Raw genomic sequence first — 21,072 nt, forward strand, 5'->3', positions numbered from 1 at the left:
GTTTTCTTATAAAAACTTAAATATTGGGGCTGGAGTTGTGGCTTATTCGTGGAGCACTTGTCTAGCATGTGTGAGGCACTGGGTTCAATCCTCAGCACTGCATATAATTAAATGAATAAAATAAAATAAATCAACAACTAAAAATATTTACAAAATTAAATGTTCTTAATTTTAGATATTATTTATACAATTGCAAAATTATCTTGAAATAATTTAATATGAAATGAAGCTAACTGATATTTCACAGAAAATTGACACTATAATCTGTGCAAAAATAATTTTTCATTGAAGAATAATTTTCAACCTGCATCAATCAGAAAAATTCTTTGCATTTCTTATTTCCTTTGAAAATATTGATTGATAGCCAATAATTAAAGCAAATATTTTTAATAACTGATACATTTAACTGGTTGGCTTTTTATTATGTGACAAATAAAACTAAATGCACATTCATTCAATCATTCACTCTATGAACACCAAGAACGTAGGGTATTTTTTTTCTATTTTTCTTTGTCATATTAGTGGACTGCCTGATGTTTTCCCATATCATTTTATAACATTATATGAGAAAAAAATTCAAAAAATTCTTTACCACTTTCCTGGTACATTTTCATAAAATTATTTTAAATTTGCCCTATTATTTTTTTCAATTAAAAGAAATTCTTAAAATGCTCCTGTTTTAATATTGATAATTCAGTCTCTTTATATATACATATGTGTGTGTGTGTGTATATATATATATATATATGTGTGTGTATGTATATGTATATATATATATATATATATATATATATATATATACATGTATATATGTCACATTTTGAATTGGCACCATTTTTTAAATCTTATAATAATCAGAACACTTTAAATATATCATTTTCTAGGTAGTGACAATTCATTTTATTTCTCCACAAAAGAAGCATTAATCCCTATTAGTTCAAGTGTGCTGACATATTTAAGGCCTCTTTCCCTTCATTTAACTGTTGCATCTAGCTGGAGCAAGAATGATGGCAAAGATCTTGACCTTGGAACACTGGTTGGATCAAAGGATTCAAGTGGATGATTGAAGTTGTGGCTGGATTTAAGTGGGGGCCAAACAACGTGGGGATAAATGCTGCAGGGGGCAGGGGCTGAAGTGCTATGTGAGATGGGTGAAAGGGGGCAGCTGTGACTAAATGCAGGGGGTGACCTGCTAAGAAAGTGGGGTGTGGGGGGATAATGGTTGGAGCCAGAGTTGAGAATGAGATAGGAGTAAAGTGTGGCTGTGAAAGAGGATGCAGATGAGCTATAGGGAGGTGACCGCTGTGGGAACTTATGGACGCAGAAACAGCGAAATGCTGCAGGAACGTGTGGTGGATGGTGGTGATGGAAGCGTGCTGGTGGACTGGAACCGTCTGTACAGCCGAGGCCGGAGAGAAGGCATTGGGCCCAGGAGCAGGCAAAACTCGAAGATGCTTTGACAGGAGCTGTTTCTGCATATGCTGCTGGGCTTGCAGCTGTAGAAGCTTATATTTATCTATTTCATCAGGAGAAAATGTAATGGGCTGTTGAATTAAAGGGGGAGAGAGAGATTTATGACACACTTCTAATTCATCTTCCAATCTGTCATGTTTCTGCATAGTTCTGTCATAGTAAGTGTTTATGTTCCCCTCTACATGATTCATATGCATGCTTACATCCTGTACGTCTAGATTTATTTGGTCCTCTTTGGTCTCCATTGAATCAGTTATACCAGTATATCTACTAGACAGAAAAGCACCAGGGAAATCATTTGGTACTGGGTCACAGTTTGGAATAAAAGGTTGGACTTCACTAATTAAAGAGTGTGATTGTTCTTTTGTTGTGGGGTTCTTCTTTCTGTTTTGTGACTGAGAATCTGCTACCACATGAATTATACCTGGAGTTAGATGGTTATCACAATCAGTGTCTGCGAAAACAGTAAAATCATTTGTCTGTGAACCTTTGACTTTGTCTTTCTCGCTAGTCCTTTGTACTGCATTGCCTTCTTCATTTCTTCTTTTTCTTGTGTATTGTCTTTTTTCAGACAAAGGCAATATCGGTCTGTTACTGCCGGGTGACACGAGTTGAATTGTGCACTGGATTTCTGAATGAGCCTGTGATTCATTTTTATAGCTGTTTGAAGAAACTTCAAAGTTTGTTGATTGTTCCTGAAACCTCTTGGTCTGTACTCTTTCTAAAAGGCTTTTGGCTGTCAGGGGGCTCCTTTCTCCTTCTCTAATGTTCAACTCTGTGGTTTCTGAAGGGCCACTGGAACAGTTTCTTAGAAGGCAGCTGACAGTCCCCGAGTCACACTGGCCACGTTTCACTTTTCCCAGATCACAAATGTGAGGGCTGTCCAAAGACTCTTGACTCCTCTTGTTTTTATTTAAGCAACAAATTCTCTCTCTTGAGTAAGATCCAAGTCTATTGTGCTGAAATCCCTGGCAATTAGTTGGGTTTTCACTGTCTTCAGCATAGGAAACCTGTGAGCCAGACTCACAATGAATGATTCTCGTGGATTTTGGCCCTGAAAATTGTTGACTTTTACCCCATTTATACCTTTCTCGGCAGTGACAGTGTCTATGCTTGGAGTATTTTTTATTCTTAAATGACTCCCACAATTTACAGTTCCTGTCTCTCTGTGTTTCTGACTGTAGGCAGTTGCTCTTTGTTATTTCACCAGACCAGTAGAGGCAATTGTGCCTTTTGTGTTTCTGTTTGTGCCTTTCAACTGAGCTGTCTTCTCTTTTACAAAAGTAGAGCAAATTACTACTGCTGTTACCATTGGGCCCATGACTTGAACAAATGCTTCTCAAACTGGGCATGCTGCTAAGGGATGTGTCCAAAGGGCTAGAATGTCCACTCAGAGATGACTTTGGAGGACATCTCTTATAACTTTGGTTTCCACATCCAGAAGCACTGCTGGCTGTATTGATACTGTTGCTATTCAAAATTACACTGACATCCTTCCCATAGTCACTGTGACCCCCTACTATATAAGGACTAGAATTCCAGGTGAATTGGTTTTCATCTTCAAATTCTGAATGAGGATCACAGTGAATCAGTTTATGCTTTTTGGTCCTAGAGATGTGAGGCAGACAGGATAGACCCTCATTTGCATCATTAAGAACTACTCTTCCACAGCTTTGCCAATGGGTCCTTGAAGATTCCTCGAGTTCATTATCACTGTTATTATTGTTGTTGTTGTTTCCTACACAGTCCTTTAGAGGTGTATCAAGGTAAGCAGGCACTTCAGGACTTTTCAATTTCAAATTACTTGCACTAAGATTATGATCACTGTTATTTGGCTCAGAATCATCAAAGCCCAAATTATATTTTCTCCGGAAATTTTCCCAATCTGGATTAGCTCTCATCATCTTTGGTTTCAGAGACTGATTCTCTTCTAGGATCAATTTTTGTTGGTCTTTGATTAAACCTGAGACATGGCTCTCTATTTTTGTCTTCATTTCCAAGGACTCCTTGCCCAGTTTTGTTTTTAAATCCTCTGGATTATGGCCATCTTTCGTGTTCCGAGAGAGTTTAAAATCAAAATATAATGGGTTGCAACCGTAAGAGATACAGGGCTCTGTTTTTGTAAAGAGCAGAAGTTCCACAGGCCACTGGAGAGTGGTGTGGCCATCTTTGCTTTGCACACGGAGAAAAGGCAGTGGTTTGGATGTCATATCATGGGGATACCCCTCTTTCAAAAGTCTTTGCATATCTTTGCTAACTCTTTCTGTTTCTTCTGAAGATTTGTCTCGGTTCTGCATACTGGAATTGGGATTCAAACACAGTGTACTCTTTTGTTCACTTGACTCTGGTGATGAAAACTTATCCAGACATTTGAATACCTTGGCATCACTGTGCTTGTACATGTTTGGTGGGTTGGAGGAAGCATGTGCTTGGCAGGGGTAATTAATGCAGTTTCCAGAAGTATTCTTCAATGTATTTCTAGTTCCTTTCTCTTTACTGGAAGGAGGAAAATCTACGTCTGAAAGACTGAAGTTAGATTTAGAGAAAGAAGCCTGAATGCCAATTGAATTTTCTATTGTCTCATCAATGGAGTCATTTTTCTCTTGCAAAATTTTAGAGCTCACGGAGAAGGTATTGTGTAAAACACTCTCCAGATGGCTTGGTGAGATGTGTGCTTCTTTTTCTTCAGAGGGGTGTGTATCCTCTTTTGCAAGCCTACAGCACTTGCATTTCTCCACTGTTTGTTTTGGTTTAGAGGTGGGTGACTTGTTACTATCATGGCTTTCTTCTGTGTTCTCACTGAAAACTGATGCGGAAGATTCTAATTTTAGATGCACTTTTTTTGAAAAAGAAAATGATACTCCTGTTCTGTGATTTGTATTGCTGAGATCTGAAGATGTCTGTGGTATCCGATTTCCAAACAAACAACGTCTGTCCGGTTGTAATTGGTGTCGACTTGGTATGGGAAACCGCTGTTTATCAGAGGTACTTCTGGGGAGATTCTTTCCCTTTAGGAGAAGTGTACTCTTCATGCATGATACTTTTCTCCCATTCTTAACTGGGAAAATTCCCTGCTGGAGTTGCTTTTCTATGGCCATCCTGGGGGCTTTGAATGCTGGTCCACTTCCAGAAACACTGTAAATACAATAAATATTTAAATGATTAAGACATTAGATTTGGAATTGTAGCCATATGTGAACATTTCATGGTGTTTCTATGATGAATGATTCCACCACTTATGAGCTAACTACATCTAACCATTTATCATGCTTGTACAAGTCAGTATAAGAGTTCTATAGGGGCTATTTCTAAATTGATTTATTTAAGTGTAGTATTTTAAAATTAGTAAAAGGCAATAGCAAGTGAATATTTATACTAGCACTGCAAAAGAAAATAAAGTGTTGTGTTTCCAACATACTATACATCTTCTAGAATTGACTGACTCTTTGGAACACAGATTTAACATATTTCATAAGAATTTTCCAATCAATGTATTCACATTAAGAAATTAAATAGAATTGAGACAACTTTGAAAGTATAAAAATAGTTCTTGGGCTGGGGTTGTAGCTCAGTGGTAGAGCGCTTGCCTAGCATGTGTGAGGCACTCGATTCAATCCTCAACACCACATAAAAATAAATTTAAAGAAAGGTATTGTGTTCATCTACAACTTAAAAAAATTTTCTTATATTTGCTTTATATATAAGTTCTGGCCTTTTGTTATAGTTCTAAAATTGCCTTGTGCTTATTTAATTTCAAAACAAGGTAGTTAGTTCTTTCTTTATGACTTATCACTTCTTTTACTGATCAAAATAAAGACATAAGAAAGTAATGGGTATTTACAAGTTGTCTCGATATTAACAATGATTTTGAAATATTTGTTTTGCTTCTAACTGACCAATACATTTTTTATCATCTGCGCATGTATATGATTTATCTTATAAAGGTTTTAAAAGATTATGCGTTCTACTGAACTTCATTAGTAATTCGAAGAGAAAAACAGAAATGCCAATATGTTAGATTAAAATGATTTATCCCTTTAATGTTCTACTTATAAACATTCAGCTACAAGAAAGGCTTTATGGGGGTAGGGGGAGTTGTGAATCACATCATTTAACTCATTGTTTACTTTGATGTGAGTTTCTTTTCCTTTATCTTTTTTCACGTGCTTGGAAATGTTACTGGAGATTGTGGTGTGCTCTTTGCTCTTGGGCTTTTGCCTAATTTCAGGCAAAATGCAAGAAGACTTAGTGGAAAATACAGAAAACTTTATTAAAAGGGAAAGGAGAAGGGAAAAAGGGCAATCTCATGGGAGAAAGTGGATCCTCCCAGATAGGAAAGTGATGTGCACACCTTTGTTTCCCAGTTCTGTTTGGGGTCCTAAGGAAGTTTCTAGAGAGTCCAGCCTAAGTACCACCGCTCATGTTTTGACTGAGAGTAGGATTCCATCACAGATATTTTTTGTTTTGTTTTAATCACTTTTTAAAGTCCCTAATGCACATGATCTTACCATACATATCTGAATGGGAAACCCATGGGGGTAAGGAGGGTTTTACCATTATAATGACATGCTGAAGACTGAAAGGCAACTGCGGATCACCTTAGCCTGCTCTGACAGGGGTTCTAATTGGAACTCGCTTTTCTACAGATTCTATAGTCAGTTATCTCTGCTTTTAATTATCTTGTTTTTCTGAGTCCTGGAGTCTTTGATCTGCATAAAAATCATAAAACTACCCCCCTTCCATGTGTTCTCATGGGTAGGCTGGCCCTCACAATAGCTCTCCAGGTTATTTGCTAAGGATTGTAACATATCCTATTGACTTAGCCAGAGTGGCCCTAGGTAAATTGCTTTTTTTTAAAAAAAAGCATGTGGGCTGGGGCTGTGGCTCAAGGGTAGATCACTCGCCTAGAACATGTGAGGCCCTGGGTTAGATCCTCAGCACCATGTGTAAATAAAGGTATTGTGTACAGCTACAACTAAAAGTAAAATAAATGTTAAAACAAAAAAAAAAAAAGCATGTAATGTGGGGGATGGCAACACATTATCCTCTTGACTTCTTATTCCTACTGCTCATGTCTAACTGCTACCTGTCAGAAACACCTATGGTTGTTTTTATCTATTTTGGATTTTTATTACATTTTTATCTAGTTATTTGTTTCTAGAATATAAAGAATTAAAATAGCATGCAACACTTATGTTATTATGATACTACATTAGAGAAGTGCTGAGTCCTTCTCTGCAAAATTCTTTGTTGTTGGCTTCACCTATGACTATTTGGTCAATCAGTATAGACATGTATAGTCACATTCCTTTTATCTACTAAATTTTATGTACTTTGCTTCATTGTCTTTATATGTTAATATTAAATGCATTTTTAATTAGCCATTAATTTTATAATTTATCAGCTATTCATTAGTATGATTTTATAATTTTTATTTTTTATTTGTATAAAATATATTTATTATAGTTGCTTAACATATGATATATATTCTTCACGTTTTTTAGTAATAGCTGCATGTTGATTTCTTTGGTTAGTTTTTACTATTATTCCTTTATTACTTTCAGTTTAACTTCATACTGTGGTGTCTCTGGATATTGTTTTATTCTTGTCCTTATTTCTTGTACTGGAGATTTTGGTAAAATTATTGACTTTCCTGAATATATCCTTTAGGTCTTATGTTTTATTTTGATATTTTTCTGCCTTAGTCTTTTGCTCTCGTTCAGGGAGAATTTCTCATATTTAATTTTAATTTAACTGACTCTGTTTCTTAAAATATTACAATCTGCTGTTATTGTGTCCATATGAATTTTAACTTACAAGCAACAATTTTAGTCATCATTTAGTTTTCAATGATTCTAGACTTTGTCTCTTCTCATGAATTAATGACTATAGCTTTAGAGTCAAATTGTTCCCCTGAATCTTGTAGAAAATTAAATTTAGAAATTTTCTATGACTGAATTCTGTTCCTTATAGCAACTGTTTCACAATGAAAACTATCTTCTTACTCATTACAATATTCTCCTTTTGTTGAATCTCTTCATGATCTTTAGAAAGGTGATTTTAGGCATACCTCATATGGAGAATTTGGAGGAACATTCTAAGACACTGTATGGGGTACTGAATATCTTTTCCAGCATGAAGAAAAGTGGAAAACTCAGAGTTTTACTGTAGTGTTGCTGATATTTTAAAATACCTGTAGCCTGGGGACAGAAGTGAAGTGAACAAAGGATAAGCAGCTAGTGTAGGTAGATGATGGGGTCAGATTGGGAAGATGGGGAATGGTTCCAAAGGAAAAGAAATAAAATGCTAACACCTTCAGGACACTTTCCCTCTTCCTCACCTGTTGCCAGGGTTACCTGCCTCCAGGGAACTGTTCCTCTCAACTAGGAGTTGTTAATGAAGTACCTCCTGGGTGGTTCCCTTCCTGTCAAAAGGGCTGGAAGGGGCACTTGTGGAAGGCTTCTTTACCAGCTTTTGGTCACATAAACAAGATAAGAGAAAGAGGGGACATGAGAGAAAGGATGAAAGGGACAGGACACCCCCCACACACACCCCAGATGCCAGCTCTGGATCCCCTTCTTTCCCCTGAGGAGAAGTCTGTCTCTGTCCTGTCCTTTAAATAAAACTTCTTTTCTCTGCTTGCCTTGGTGTTTCTCAGGTGTTCAGACTTCCACACCATGAAATGGGACTCAGATCAGATTGGATTCTCAACACTAGTATCAGAAGCATAAGGTTCAGAAATAGCTGCAGTCCTGAACTTTGTCTTGGTCCCACAGACTCTTTTCCATATTTTTCAGCCACACTTTGGTGTAAGAATTATGCTTCTGAATTAAGTCACTTCCTCCAGGAATTTAGGGCAATGTGATGTTATTGGTACTCTACTGGGCAGAAATGAGCTCACAATATGTGCATTGTCATTTTTCTTTCTGAGATTCCATTATGATACAGATATTTTACTGCTTCTATTTTATACTGTAAATACATACTTTGCTTAATAATATATTTTTTTATTATCCTGGCAATGTTTTGTGCATCTTCTTGCTTTGATATATGTTAATCTAAATGTTCTTTCCTGATGGCTGTTTTATTTTACTATTTATCTCTCTAAAGTGCAAGCTTCTTCCTCTTACATGCTTTTAAAAATTTTAAACCTCTTTATTTTATTTTATTTTTTTGTTATGCTTTGCTCTTAGATTCTGGTCCTTAATTTTTGTTTTCATTTAAGAATCCAATTTGCATGTATGATTATAGATTTTTGACAAATTTTCATGTTTTATCCTCACTGTTAATCTATTACAATCTCATTTTCATGCTTTAATTTTTTTTGATTTGTTGATTTATAAATTTTAATTTTCTTTATTGTAAATCAAATTTATTTCTATTATTTTGGAAAATCCTGATTTTCTACCCTCATGGTAGAAATTTTAAATTCTGTTATTCTAATACAAGTTTATGTATTGTGATATTATTAAAGCTTTAACTTTTTTTCCAGTTTTATTGAAGTATAATTGAGAAATAAAAATTGTATTTATTTCAGGTGTATGACACAATGATTTGATATATGTATCCATTGTTAAATTATTACCACAATGAAATTAATTGACATCTATTATCATGTACAATTACAGTGGTATAGATGTAGGGGAGTTAGGACACTTAGGATCCACTATTCTGGCAAATTTCAAGTAAACAATATAGTATTATTAACTATAGTCACCAGTCTCCACATTATATCCTTAGAAATTATATCTGAAAACTTGTGTGCTTTAACTAAGACCTCCCCATTTCCCTTATTCTCTAGCATCTGGCAACCATGCTCTGTAAAGCTTTAATTTTTGAAGTTATTTCCTCATTATTTATTTCATTCTCTTCTTTAAAGCTTCTTTGGTTTCTCTTTGTGTTTTTAACCTAATTATTTTTATTCATAATAGCTAGTCAGAAAGCAACTATAGAGGTAATCCTTTAAATCTTATTAATGGATATCCATTCTAATAGTTCCCTCAAAATTCTAATACTAAGCACATTAAATAAATGTACAATTTAGTTCTCTTCTTTACAAAAAGAATTATTTTCAAACAGGAAATAAAACATTAAAACAACATGATTTCTTTAAGGGTATTATTTTCTAATGTCCCATGTTATTCAGCGCTTATAAAAGGACCTTCATAGTCTCAGAATCATCAGTACAAAAATTTGTAAATGTTGCAAGAATCTCCATATCAAGATATACTCTTCCTAGGCTTAAACACCTATTACAAATTTAGACACAAAGAGTGAATATCTACTTCTCTATACAATATCTAGTCTTGCTGAGGCTCCTGGTTGAATGAAACTATCAACAGAAGTTGATTGCCCTATATACAACCCATTACCAGTTTTCCACCACCATTTACCATCAATCTGATCCAAATATTTTTACTCTGGCTAAGTTTGCCTTTCTTTCCCAAGGCATCATACAAGAAGTTTGTTATCTGGATCATCCTACTCAGAAGCCCTCATTATGAGGATAAAGGACAAAGAAGAGTAGACTAGGAGAAGGGCAATATAAATTATATTTTTCTTGGTTTTTTCATTTTTAATTTGATTTGTTAATTAAGTTACCAAAAAGGAAATATTTAATAATTTTACTAAGGGATTTCCCTGAGGTCATGAAATTGTTTAAGATAGAGTAATTGGCTAGAGGGCAGGTAATAAATAATATCAAACAAGAAATAATTTTCCTGGTTCCAAGTCCTGTGTGTAGAAATTTCATCTTTTTCCTAAGAGTATGAACACCTTGCCACATACAGAGCCTGCCAAGTCTACAGAGGATACCAACCCACATGTGTTTAAGCTTGTGTTTGTAGTAAATGAGGTTTCCAGAAGGACATCTGAAACTTAATAGAGTGAATGGTTTAATTTGGAGTACCTTAATGGGTAGCTCAGGCAAAGTTAGAAATTCAAATAATACATGATTATTATTATCATCAACATCAACCATCAACTTTCTCATCCCATTCCCATCACCATTATCATCCTCAGGGCTCTTTTGAGCCTTTAAATATCCCAAAGCAAACTACAAGTGTGAGTAGAAAGGTACAAGTGAGACATCTTCCATAGTAGCAAAACAACTAAAATTATGTTTGTTAAGGTTACTCAGATTTATAGTACATCCAGGCAAATCTGGCCTAACCTAAGAGGATCTATGCTAAGGATGTTTTTCTATGATGGGATTTGCCCCATTTTTCATGATCCGACCTACTGCATCTCAGAATTAATCATATAGCAATTGGCATCTGCTCAGGATTTTTTCCTGTATCCTACCATTACCTACCAACAAGCATGTGACTCGTTCTTCTAAGTCCTATTTTCACAAAGACAATCTGATACCTTATGTTTAATATCATGAATAACATGTTGTAAGTTCCTTGTATTGGCTGGTAGAAAATTCCAGCACCAAATGTGTTTTTTGTCTCTATGATTGTTTGGGACCTTAGTGCTTCATTTTTGTATTAACCTCACTTCTGGATACATATTGTGCTTTTATTTTTTTTCTTTATACTAAATTTCTCATTTATTTTTAATCTGATTATATATTATGTTTCTCATAAAGTTAACTGAATTACTCTAAGAGTTATAAATATATGAATATATGTAAGTTGAATATTATTTTCACTCATAGTTGAGCCTAAAAAAATAAATATTGCCTTAGAATCACACTTCAAGTCTAAAATTTTACGGTATTATAATTAAGCCACTCACTCCTATTATTGTATATTGTTTTCCTTTTAAACAACAGGGGTTTAAATTCTGGCACAGAGCTATAAATTTCACAATTCACTAGGCTGCTGTCAACTGTATTAATTAGCTACATTAGTGTTATACATTATGATTCATATGAACACAAATCACAATTTACTAATTTAATTGAATTCCAGGTAACAACTTTGAAGTATTCAGTGGTTCCAAGCTTTTATAAAATGGCTATTTTTCAGCTACAAGAATGTATTAGTGTAATGCTTGTTATAATTATCAATTTAAATGCCACTGTGTGGTAAATTTAACTGCATTAATTACATCTTGTTTGTCAGCCAATAACAGTGTCATTTATTCTAGATTTAGGTGTATACAGGGGAATGTACAGAAGATATATTCCCCCCCCCAAAAAAAAGATGCATTGTTATTTATGGATTTTAAATTATTATTAAAAAAACCCTGCATTACTGAGGAACAACATTAACTCATTTGAATCAACTTGATAAAATAAATACTAGTATATTGGAATCATTCTGGGATCATTTCATTTAAGGGTACATTAAATTAACATTGGGAAAGAAAAAAATCAGATCATAAAAGTAATTAATTTACAAGCCTTTAACTATTGGAAATATTGGCCCTCAGACATAACTGTTGAACCAACTAGATTTTAGTTAGAGTGAACTAGATTTTTCATTGGAATTTTCCCAGAGGCAGAAGGGAACTCTGAAGCATCTTAGATCCTTCTAATTCTCACCATTCAGACTGCTGCCTTAACTCAGCCAGCTGATGAAGTCGTTTAAGTGCTTTTTCTTGTTTCTTCTCATCTTTCCATGACTTGGAAGCCACATTTCGAGCAAATTCCCGTTGCTTTAGTTCTTTCAGTCTCTGTAGAAAAAGAAGAAAAACAGAAAGGATACCATAAATAAGTAATATATTATTTTCAATCCACCAGGCTCCTTATTAACCCTTGTCCCGAGTGCAGAGATAAAAGGTAAAAGATAAAATAGTAGATAAATGTAGATGTCAACTAGCTTATTTTTCAAAGCTTGTCAGACTCACTAAAGAAATGTGCTGCTAGCTGGACCCCAGTCCTTGCTGAGATCACCCTGGCTACACAACTACAACCATCAGTATGTCTGTGAAAACACAAATGAGACAAACGTGAGATATACCAAGGGATATGAAGGAGGAGATTATAGGATGTGCTTTCCTCCACTCACCTGTAAAGATACTCATTAAATTCAATGGGTGGAAAAATCTTTCCATCAGTTGTTTCTGTTACCACGAAATGTTTAACTCAAAGCTCTAAATGTAATTTTAATTCGCTTTTTAGGTGAAGATATGTATCAAATGCAGACTTCTATATTGTATCCAGAATGAGCAAAAATGGGTCAAGGATTTAAAGCTTCAGGATAGAGAATTTGCCTTGTTTTATTTAAATTAACCTACACTTCTTTTAATTAATCTTTTCTCTAAAACAATTGAGTTATGTGCAGAATGGATGCTGCCCATTACCTGTTTGGATTTCAACTTTAGAACCTGCCACTAAGCACGCTTAATGATATTGAATCAATTGAGAAATAGCTACAATCAAATAAGCATCTTTACATTTGAGGCTTAATCCTGAATTGGGAGTACATTTGAAGATTAATGTCTCTTAACACATGCAATGTGATTTTAAACAGTCTAAAATTTGTATCTGTTTAATCTGCTTTTAGTTCCCAAGTCAGGTTTAAAGGATGTTCCCTGGATATGGAAAAAACAACAAAGCTATCAATACCACTGGAGCAGACTCTTTTCTACAGCTAGAGCAAGGACCAAAATCTGCAATGCCCATTAGCTTTATTCTTGAAAGGGAACAAGTTCCACCTATTTACTGGAGTAGAGGCTTGTCTTATGAGCAAAGGCCTTTCATAAATTGTCCTACACAATTTAGAAGAACCCATAAAATACAGTTTAGCTGTGTCAAAGAGAGAAGAGGGCTATTTTGAAGAACAGGAAAGGGTCATATATTTTTTCTTTTGGTTATTAATAAACACAAAATACTCTGTATTTATTTGTTTGGTATTACCAGAATATTCAACTTGCTTAATCTAGGAGAGGAAATTGATCCATTGGTTCATGTAATTATTGGAATCTTGTTTGAAACTTTGGGGAACACCCATTTTGTTCATTAGCTTTCAGATTTCAGGACTACTTCTATATTTTAGCTATGGAAATGACTATGTATTTGGTTTCATTTACCCAGCAACAAATGCTGTTTGTAACATGTTAATTTCTACTATTACTCCTCTGGGGAACAGCAATGTGCAAATCAAATATTTTTCCCTTCCAGGGAGACAAACAAAGAGATACTTTTTACAAGACAGTGTTGTTTCTTTTTTTAATTTGTTCTTTTTAGTTATACATGACAGATAAGTATATTTTGACATATTAAGCACACATGGGGTATATATTATTATAATTAGGAACCCATTCTTGTGACTGTATATAATGTGGAGATTCACTATGGTGTATTCATGAACATAGGAAAATTATGTCTGGCTCATTTCACTCTTTCCTATTCCTATCCCTTCTCCCTTCCTTTTACTCCCCTTTATCTAATCCACTGAACTTCTAACTGACCTTCTATTCTCCCTTTCCTCTTGTGTTTTAGCATCCACATATCTGAGAGAATGGTTGACCTTTGTTCTTTGGGACTGGCTTCTTTCACTTAGCCTGAGAGTCTCCAGATCCATCCATTTACCAGCAAAAGTCATAAAGTCATTTCTTTTTATGACTGAGTAACACTCCATTGTTTCTTAATAGGGGTGCACACAACATACTTCAGACGCATCCAGGAATAGTTAGTAGATTTGTTGTGTTGAAGGAACAGTCCAAGTTAAAATGTTGAAGGAACACAGAAACTGGAAGAGAGACTGGATCTAAAGATATCTGTTCAGATTTGCACTTGTCACTGCTCAGGTTTGCATATAGAAAACGCTCACATTCTGCCTTGAGTTTTCAGCATAGTGATCATTGCATGTGGGTGAAGAAACTACTCCAGGTCAGAAAAATAGCCACCTAAAAAAATTAAAGGAAGAAGTTCTGGCATCCATATAAGGCCAAAAATCATGCTGGTTCTCACCAACAAAACTGGACAACCTCACAGAATGTTCAGTACAGAAATCAGGAAAATTTGCTTCAGTAGAGAATAATTAGCTATTATTAGCACTATTTTGAGGTAACCTAAGGAACCATAAAAAATAGGGGAAAAAAACCAACTGATTCCAAGTAACTTAGCAGAATCACAAAAGCACTCTATGGAATTTATAGCAATTAAAAAGAAGAAGAAGAAGAAGTGAGAATACAGTGGAGAAATATCTTTACATTGATAAGGGAAAAAACTATCAAAATAAAATTCTATACCAAGTGAAATCATCTTTAAAAAAAGGTAAAATAAATAAAGGTATTTTCAAACATGAAAAAGTTGAAAGACTTCATCACCTTAGATACGCACAATAGAAAATATTAATGGATGTCATCAGGCAAGAAGAAAATAAAACAAATGTATGTAGACACTAAAGGATGAACAGCAGAAGAAATGACAACTACAGAGAAAACAACATCAGATGTATTTGTTATTTTTTCAATATATTTATATTGTTTAAACGAAAACATGAACTATGTATTTTGAGTTTTCCAATAAATTTATAAATAAAATAAATGACAACGATAAAACCAAGCCTGGGAGGGGAGGAATGACAGTGCACTGTTGAAATAGTCTTCTGCTCTAAATGAAGACATGTGATAATAATTGAAGGTGATTGTGACAAATCATGGACATATACTATAAACCCCACAGCAACCATTTAAATGGCAAAACAAGGTATTTTAGGCAATAGGACAACAAATGAGATGAAAGGAAACCATTAAAATTCATGCCATCCAAAAGAAGGAAGAAAAACTAAAAAGGAAGCTAGAACAGATAGGACAATTATAAAATAAATAGATAGTAACATAAATATAAACATATCAATAACCAAATTAAATATAAAGGGCCCATACAACCAAACCCAAAGGGAGACATAAAAAGGCAAGATCTAAACATACTGGAACACTGTTCAGCCACAAAAACATGACATCTGGTTCATGTGCCACATGGATAGAACTGGAGATTATTATGTTAACTGAAATAATCCAGGCACAGAAAAACCACTAGGCCATGATTTCATTTACGCTTGAAATCTGAATAGTTGGTCTCAGGTGTTGAAGGTAGAATGGTGATTGCCAGGGAGGAGGGCAGGTGTGGTAGAATAATGTTGATCAAGGAATATTAAGGCAGAGCTTGATAGAGCAAGAAGCTGTGGTGTGCTGTAGCACAGTGTGGAGAGCATAGATAACATGAGCATACTGTAGATTATAAAAAGTGGAAGAAAAGATTTTGAAAGTTTTTGCAGTAAAGAAATATGATAAATACATGAGGAGATGGCTGCCTTTAACCTGATTTGAACATAACACAATGTATGGACATATCTAAATACATCGGGATCCCATTAATATGTATAATTTTAATGCTTCTATGTAGTGATTTAAAAGATAAGTATTTTTTGCAAAAAAAGCAAGGTTAACCCTAACTACAAATACAAACTTGAAAAACAAAGACACAAAGAGTTAAAAATAAAAGAATATTGAAATATAAAGCATGCTAATATGGGTCAAATAAAAAGCTAGAGGGCCTATATTACCATACAACAGAATAGATTTTAGAGTAAAGATAGATTACCAGAAATAAGGATGATTATTTTATCATGATAATGAGGCAAATTAATCAAGATAACATAACATTGATAAATTTTTTATGCTTCTAATAACAGAGCATTAAAATGTGCAAAGCAAAAATTGGTAAAATGTAAGTGATGACTCTTACTATGATTGTTGATAATCTTGTTTAAAGAGAAATAAACAATTTAGAAATAAAAACATTAAGGGTATGCAGTAGGTCTACTTTTACTGAGAACAGCTCATGGCATAGATACTTTTTAAAAAAATTGGTACTTCACAATTTAAACTTCTTTCTAAACAATAGTGGGAAAGAAAATGTTATTGCACAAAGCGGGTGGTGGAAAGTAGATATGTTTTATCATTTTACAGTCTGCATAATTACAAGACAAGGGATAGTTCATACTAGAATTGCATCTTGTATTTGTTATCCATTAATTAGAAAAGTAGAAGACAGGAAAGTAAAGAAAATTGATCAGTATAATTTTGATACAAGGATTTTGCATATTTAAGTACATTTCTGCATCTATTAAAAGATCATATCATTCTTTTCCCTTTACCTATTTGTGTCATATATAACTTCTAATGATTTTACTGTGTTAAACTTTTCATTGACAAGATTAATGCTGTTTAGTCATAATTTATTATTATTTACAAATATTTATGAATTTATTTGCTAATATTTGTTAAGTACTTTACCTATATGTTCATTAGTGATATTAGTCTGTATTATCTTTTCTTGTACCTTTGTTGTGTCATTCCAGTACTGTTTTGGTCAATTCAGTAATGACTATAACAGGATACCATAGGCTATGGTTTACCCAATATTTATTTCTAACAATTATGGACTCTGGGAAGTCCAAATTCAAGGTGGCTGCCTTAATTTCCTATACATGTTATTGTTACTGATTTCTAGCTTAATACCATTATGGAAAGACAACATGTTGTGAATGCTTACATTTCTTAGATAGTTATTGATAGGTGTTCTATGATGATTCAGCATATATGATATACCTTAAAAAGTATATTATGTACAGTTGATAACAAAAATACTTATTCTACATTTTTTTCACTCAATATGTATAAATATCAATTATGTCATATTGGCTATCTGTTTTGTTTAAATCTTCTATTGCTTTACATAATTGTTTGCCTAATTGTTTTATCATTACTGAGAGGAAGATATTAAATTTTGCACTTATGATTGTGTTTTGAACATAGTTCTCTTTGTTTCTGTCAAATTTTACTACATGTTTTTTCAGAGTTTTGTTATTAGATACATATTCAGGAATTAAGGATTGTTATGTTTTCTTAAATAATTAACATTGTATAAATATTAAATATCCTCATGTATAACTGATATTATTTTTTGTGGGGTGAGTCTATATGACCTGATATTTGTATGGTGCTATGTAGTTTCTATTGTTTAGTGTCAGCATGATATATCATTTTTTTTAGTTTTTTACTTTAAACCAATTGTGTCTTTAAAAATGTATTTCTTCTAAAAGTCACTTATTTGAATGTTGAGTTTTTATCCATTTTCTTTTCTTTTAACAAAAGTGTATATGGTTTGCATTCAATGTAATTATTCATTCATATTTTAAAATATTTCCTTTTTTGTTGCATGTACTCCTTTTCCTATTTTCTACTTGTCCTGAATTCTGCTCAGCAAATATTTCTAGTATGCCATTTTTTTCCTCTTAGAGTGATTGCTCAGTTTTGCCTATTTATGTTACTTTCATGGTTGTGCTATAAAGCAAAATATGCATCTTTAAGGTATGACCATTTATGTTAAATAATCTAGAACATGATCCAATTAAAATGATACTGTAGTATATGTTTATTTAGTACCCTGTTACTTTTGGATGTGAGGAGCCCTAAAAAATTCCTGTGTTGATGTGGGAATGTTCAGAGGTGAAATGGTGGGATTGTGAGAGCTGTAACTTAGTCAGTCCATCCTAGTTTGAATGCACTGACTGGGTGGTAACTGGATGCAGATGGGGAGTGGCTGGAGAAGGTAGGTCACTGGAGGGATACCCTAGAAAGGTTGTTCATCCTGTGGCCCCTTCCTTTCTCTCTGCTTCCAGACCCCACCATGGATTAAGCAGCTTTCCTCCAATGGGCCCTTTCCCTGTGATATGCTGCCTGGGTCCAGAGCAAGGGAGTCGGCCATCTATGGACTGAGACCTCTGATGCCTTGAACCAAAATAAACTCTTTCTCCTCTAAGTTGTTCTTGGCAGGTCACAGCAATTCAAAAACTTACTAAAACATACCCTCTAACAAGTGTTTTTTGTTTTCACAAATACTTTACTTTTGTATAAATGGTAAACACTTAATTTCTTAGTTTCTTACTTGCTACATCTAGAAATCATGTTAAGCATTAATTTTAAAAGAAACTTGCTGATATATTTACCATTTCTGTGCCTTTAACACAGAAGCACTTTCTTTCAGTAGTCTTCTCCTACCCCAGAAGTAGATGGCTATTGTGTTTTACTTGGTAAAGAGGCCTTGAATATCTGCCTTGAAGGGTTTTGTCTCAGTTTGTTTTCATGTAGGCTTTGAGCACCTGTAACTTGGAATAGAAAAGGAGAAGGTATCTTTGTCCATGCTATTGCACCTCCAACAGTGGTAGACAGCTGCTCCTTGGCACTTTGTGAAGTTCCCTTGTGTGAGGGACATACAGTTCCATGAAGTATAAGTTGTGTGGTTTTGTGTGTGTGTGTGTGTGTGTGTGTGTGTGTATTTAACAGTGTGGATCTTCATTAGAAAACACATTCACTATTGACAGTGAAAGGAGTGAAGACATCAGTATTTATAATATAAAGAGATTGGACAAGCCAAGGTTGTCTTTGTACTGATGTTTTATCTCATTTGTAATCATAAACATTTTTTTCATAAAAAGTTTCATTTTATCATATTTTTGTCTTTTTACTTGTACTTGGTATTATATTTTTGTCTTTTTATTTGTATGATTATCAAAGTTAAAATGAAATAACTTACATAATCAAAAGAGAAAAGATTAAAAGAGAAAAATAAATATGTCACTTCTAGAAGACTATGTCCATCATTATGGTCCTGAGATCTATTTGTTGCCTTCTCCTCTTTCCACTCAAATTAACTTAGTCCCCAGCCTGATCACAGTTTTGTTAGAGTAGGAGGTTCACCAAATGATGGAGGTGGGTTGAAAGAGAAAGAGTTTATGCCCGTAGAAGTTGAGTGAAAATTCAAAAAGAAGGAGAGGGCTGCCCTTCTCTTTTAATTATTCTAAGTAGAATTCTAAGAAGAATGCCCTTGATTGATCTCTGATCTAGGTCTTGCCATTTCACATTGTTGCAATCAAAATGTGATGGGGTTCTGTTGAGTCTGCTAATGTTTTTCTTTAATGGTCTTCTCTTTAGATGAATTATTTTCTTGGCAGGGAAAAGTCTGTCTCCACTGGGAAATTAACATTGAAGAAGTTTTATACATTCTAAGAGTTGAATATATCATCCCTGCTCAATCAGGTTCTGTTGGAGATGATTGACGGAGTGCATATTATGGCCCGTTGGAGCAGGCAGCTGAAGTTCTGGTAGGTATGCTTGTGGTAACACTGGACAATTTTCAGTTGGAAAATCAGCACAAACTAGATAAAATTCATCTTGCTTGAACTTTGCTTCCACTTCTTCAGCAGCTATGGGATATTGCTTGGTGGTGACTCTTTAGCACTATGAATACTTCTCTCCATTGTAGCCAGTTACTCTTTGTAGAATGCATCCTGCCTCTTTATCACTTGGTCTTTTCCTTCCAGCTGTTCAGCCAGGTGCTTTGCCAAAAAGTCATCCTCCTCACTGAGGTAGCCTCCCCCAAAGAAAAGTTGTAGTCAACAGCTCATTGGCAGCATCTCTCTCTTGTTTTTTCTTTTTCTTCTTATACATCTACATGTCAGAAGGATTCATTCTCATTTCTTCTCAACTTTTCTCAGAAACAGACTACTGTTTCCTACTCATTGCAAAACTTATACCATGAACGTGTTTTCACACCTCCCTTTAGCAGCAGATGAACTCTGCCTCCTGGAAAAAAGTATAATCCAGAGTTTAGGCAGCAGATGACATTTGTCTTAGATTCTCTTCAAGGTCTGGAATGCAGACTGAAGTTCAGTCCCTCCCACAGTGGTTAACGACCTCCTGCTCACTTTCAGGTAGAATCAAAATCATAGGAATGTGTCTGTGATTCTCCTGGTTCATCCTTAGTCTCTGTGCACTCAAGGCTCAGAGTTGGGCTTTCTCAACTCTCCTGAGCCTCCCTCCATATTATACAGCCTCTTCCTGTACTTGGTGCTGGATCCAAAGTTAAGGAAGTATTTCCTGGGTCTTTTTAAATGACCAAAATCTCTGCCTTATGCTCACGCAGAGTGCAGAATAGAAGGATTTATCTTGTTTTTGCTTCATCCTTAACCTTAGGCAAACCTCTCTGTCTGCACCACAAAGGGATCTTTTTATGTCTTCTGTTTTTCTTGCAATTCTGGTTATTAGCACTCAGTGAAGACGATGTGGATGGACAGGTGCAGACTCACCTTGTGATAGGGGTTCTCTCATTTTGGTCCAAGATTAGTCTTTCATTTCATTAAGTTATATTGCAACTTCAGATTTCTGATGGGATTGGCAAAATTTAGTTTTTCTAGAATATCTAACTTACTCCTGTGAGGGGAGGTGACATATGTTCTGACTTTTCATGTCCTAGGTGGAACACTCAGATTATATATTTTAAGTTTCCTTCTTTTACTTTTATGCCTCTGTGAATGTCATATTTATTCTTACAATCTCCAAAAGAAAGTGCTGATATTATTTGAAATGAATTTTACAGTATTATTATTTGTGGTAGGATAATTTCTTTATGCACAATCTCTAAACCAAGCAATGTAAATGTAAGGGAGGAATCTAAATGGGTAATTCTATGGAGAAAGGCCTTCATTAATGTTGATTCCATTGATTTCTTATTCAATTAGCTCTGAGAGTTACACACACACATACACACAAAATTTATAAATGTAATTAAAAAACTAAAATCTGATAGCAAGCTAAACTGCCTATATAGTTTATCCTGCATAGTTTATAATTTGA

General features: G+C 34.5%; 1 protein-coding gene across 1 annotated transcript in view; it reads right to left on the reverse strand.

Annotated features, from left to right (window-relative positions):
- Positions 1–989: 989 nt before the first annotated feature.
- The window catches only part of Znf804b (zinc finger protein 804B), a 55,144-nt gene continuing 35,061 nt past the window's right edge, over positions 990–21,072 (reverse strand). The window contains exons 3-4 of the mRNA XM_048785403.1: positions 11,966–12,096; positions 990–4,608 (exon numbers count right to left, since the gene is read on the reverse strand). Coding sequence (XP_048641360.1) covers positions 990–4,608; positions 11,966–12,096 — 3,750 coding nt within the window. The remainder of the gene's footprint in view (positions 4,609–11,965; positions 12,097–21,072) is intronic.

The sequence above is a fragment of the Marmota marmota genome, unplaced genomic scaffold (genome assembly GCF_001458135.2).
Source record: "Marmota marmota marmota unplaced genomic scaffold, marMar, whole genome shotgun sequence".
NCBI lineage: Eukaryota > Metazoa > Chordata > Mammalia > Rodentia > Sciuridae > Marmota > Marmota marmota.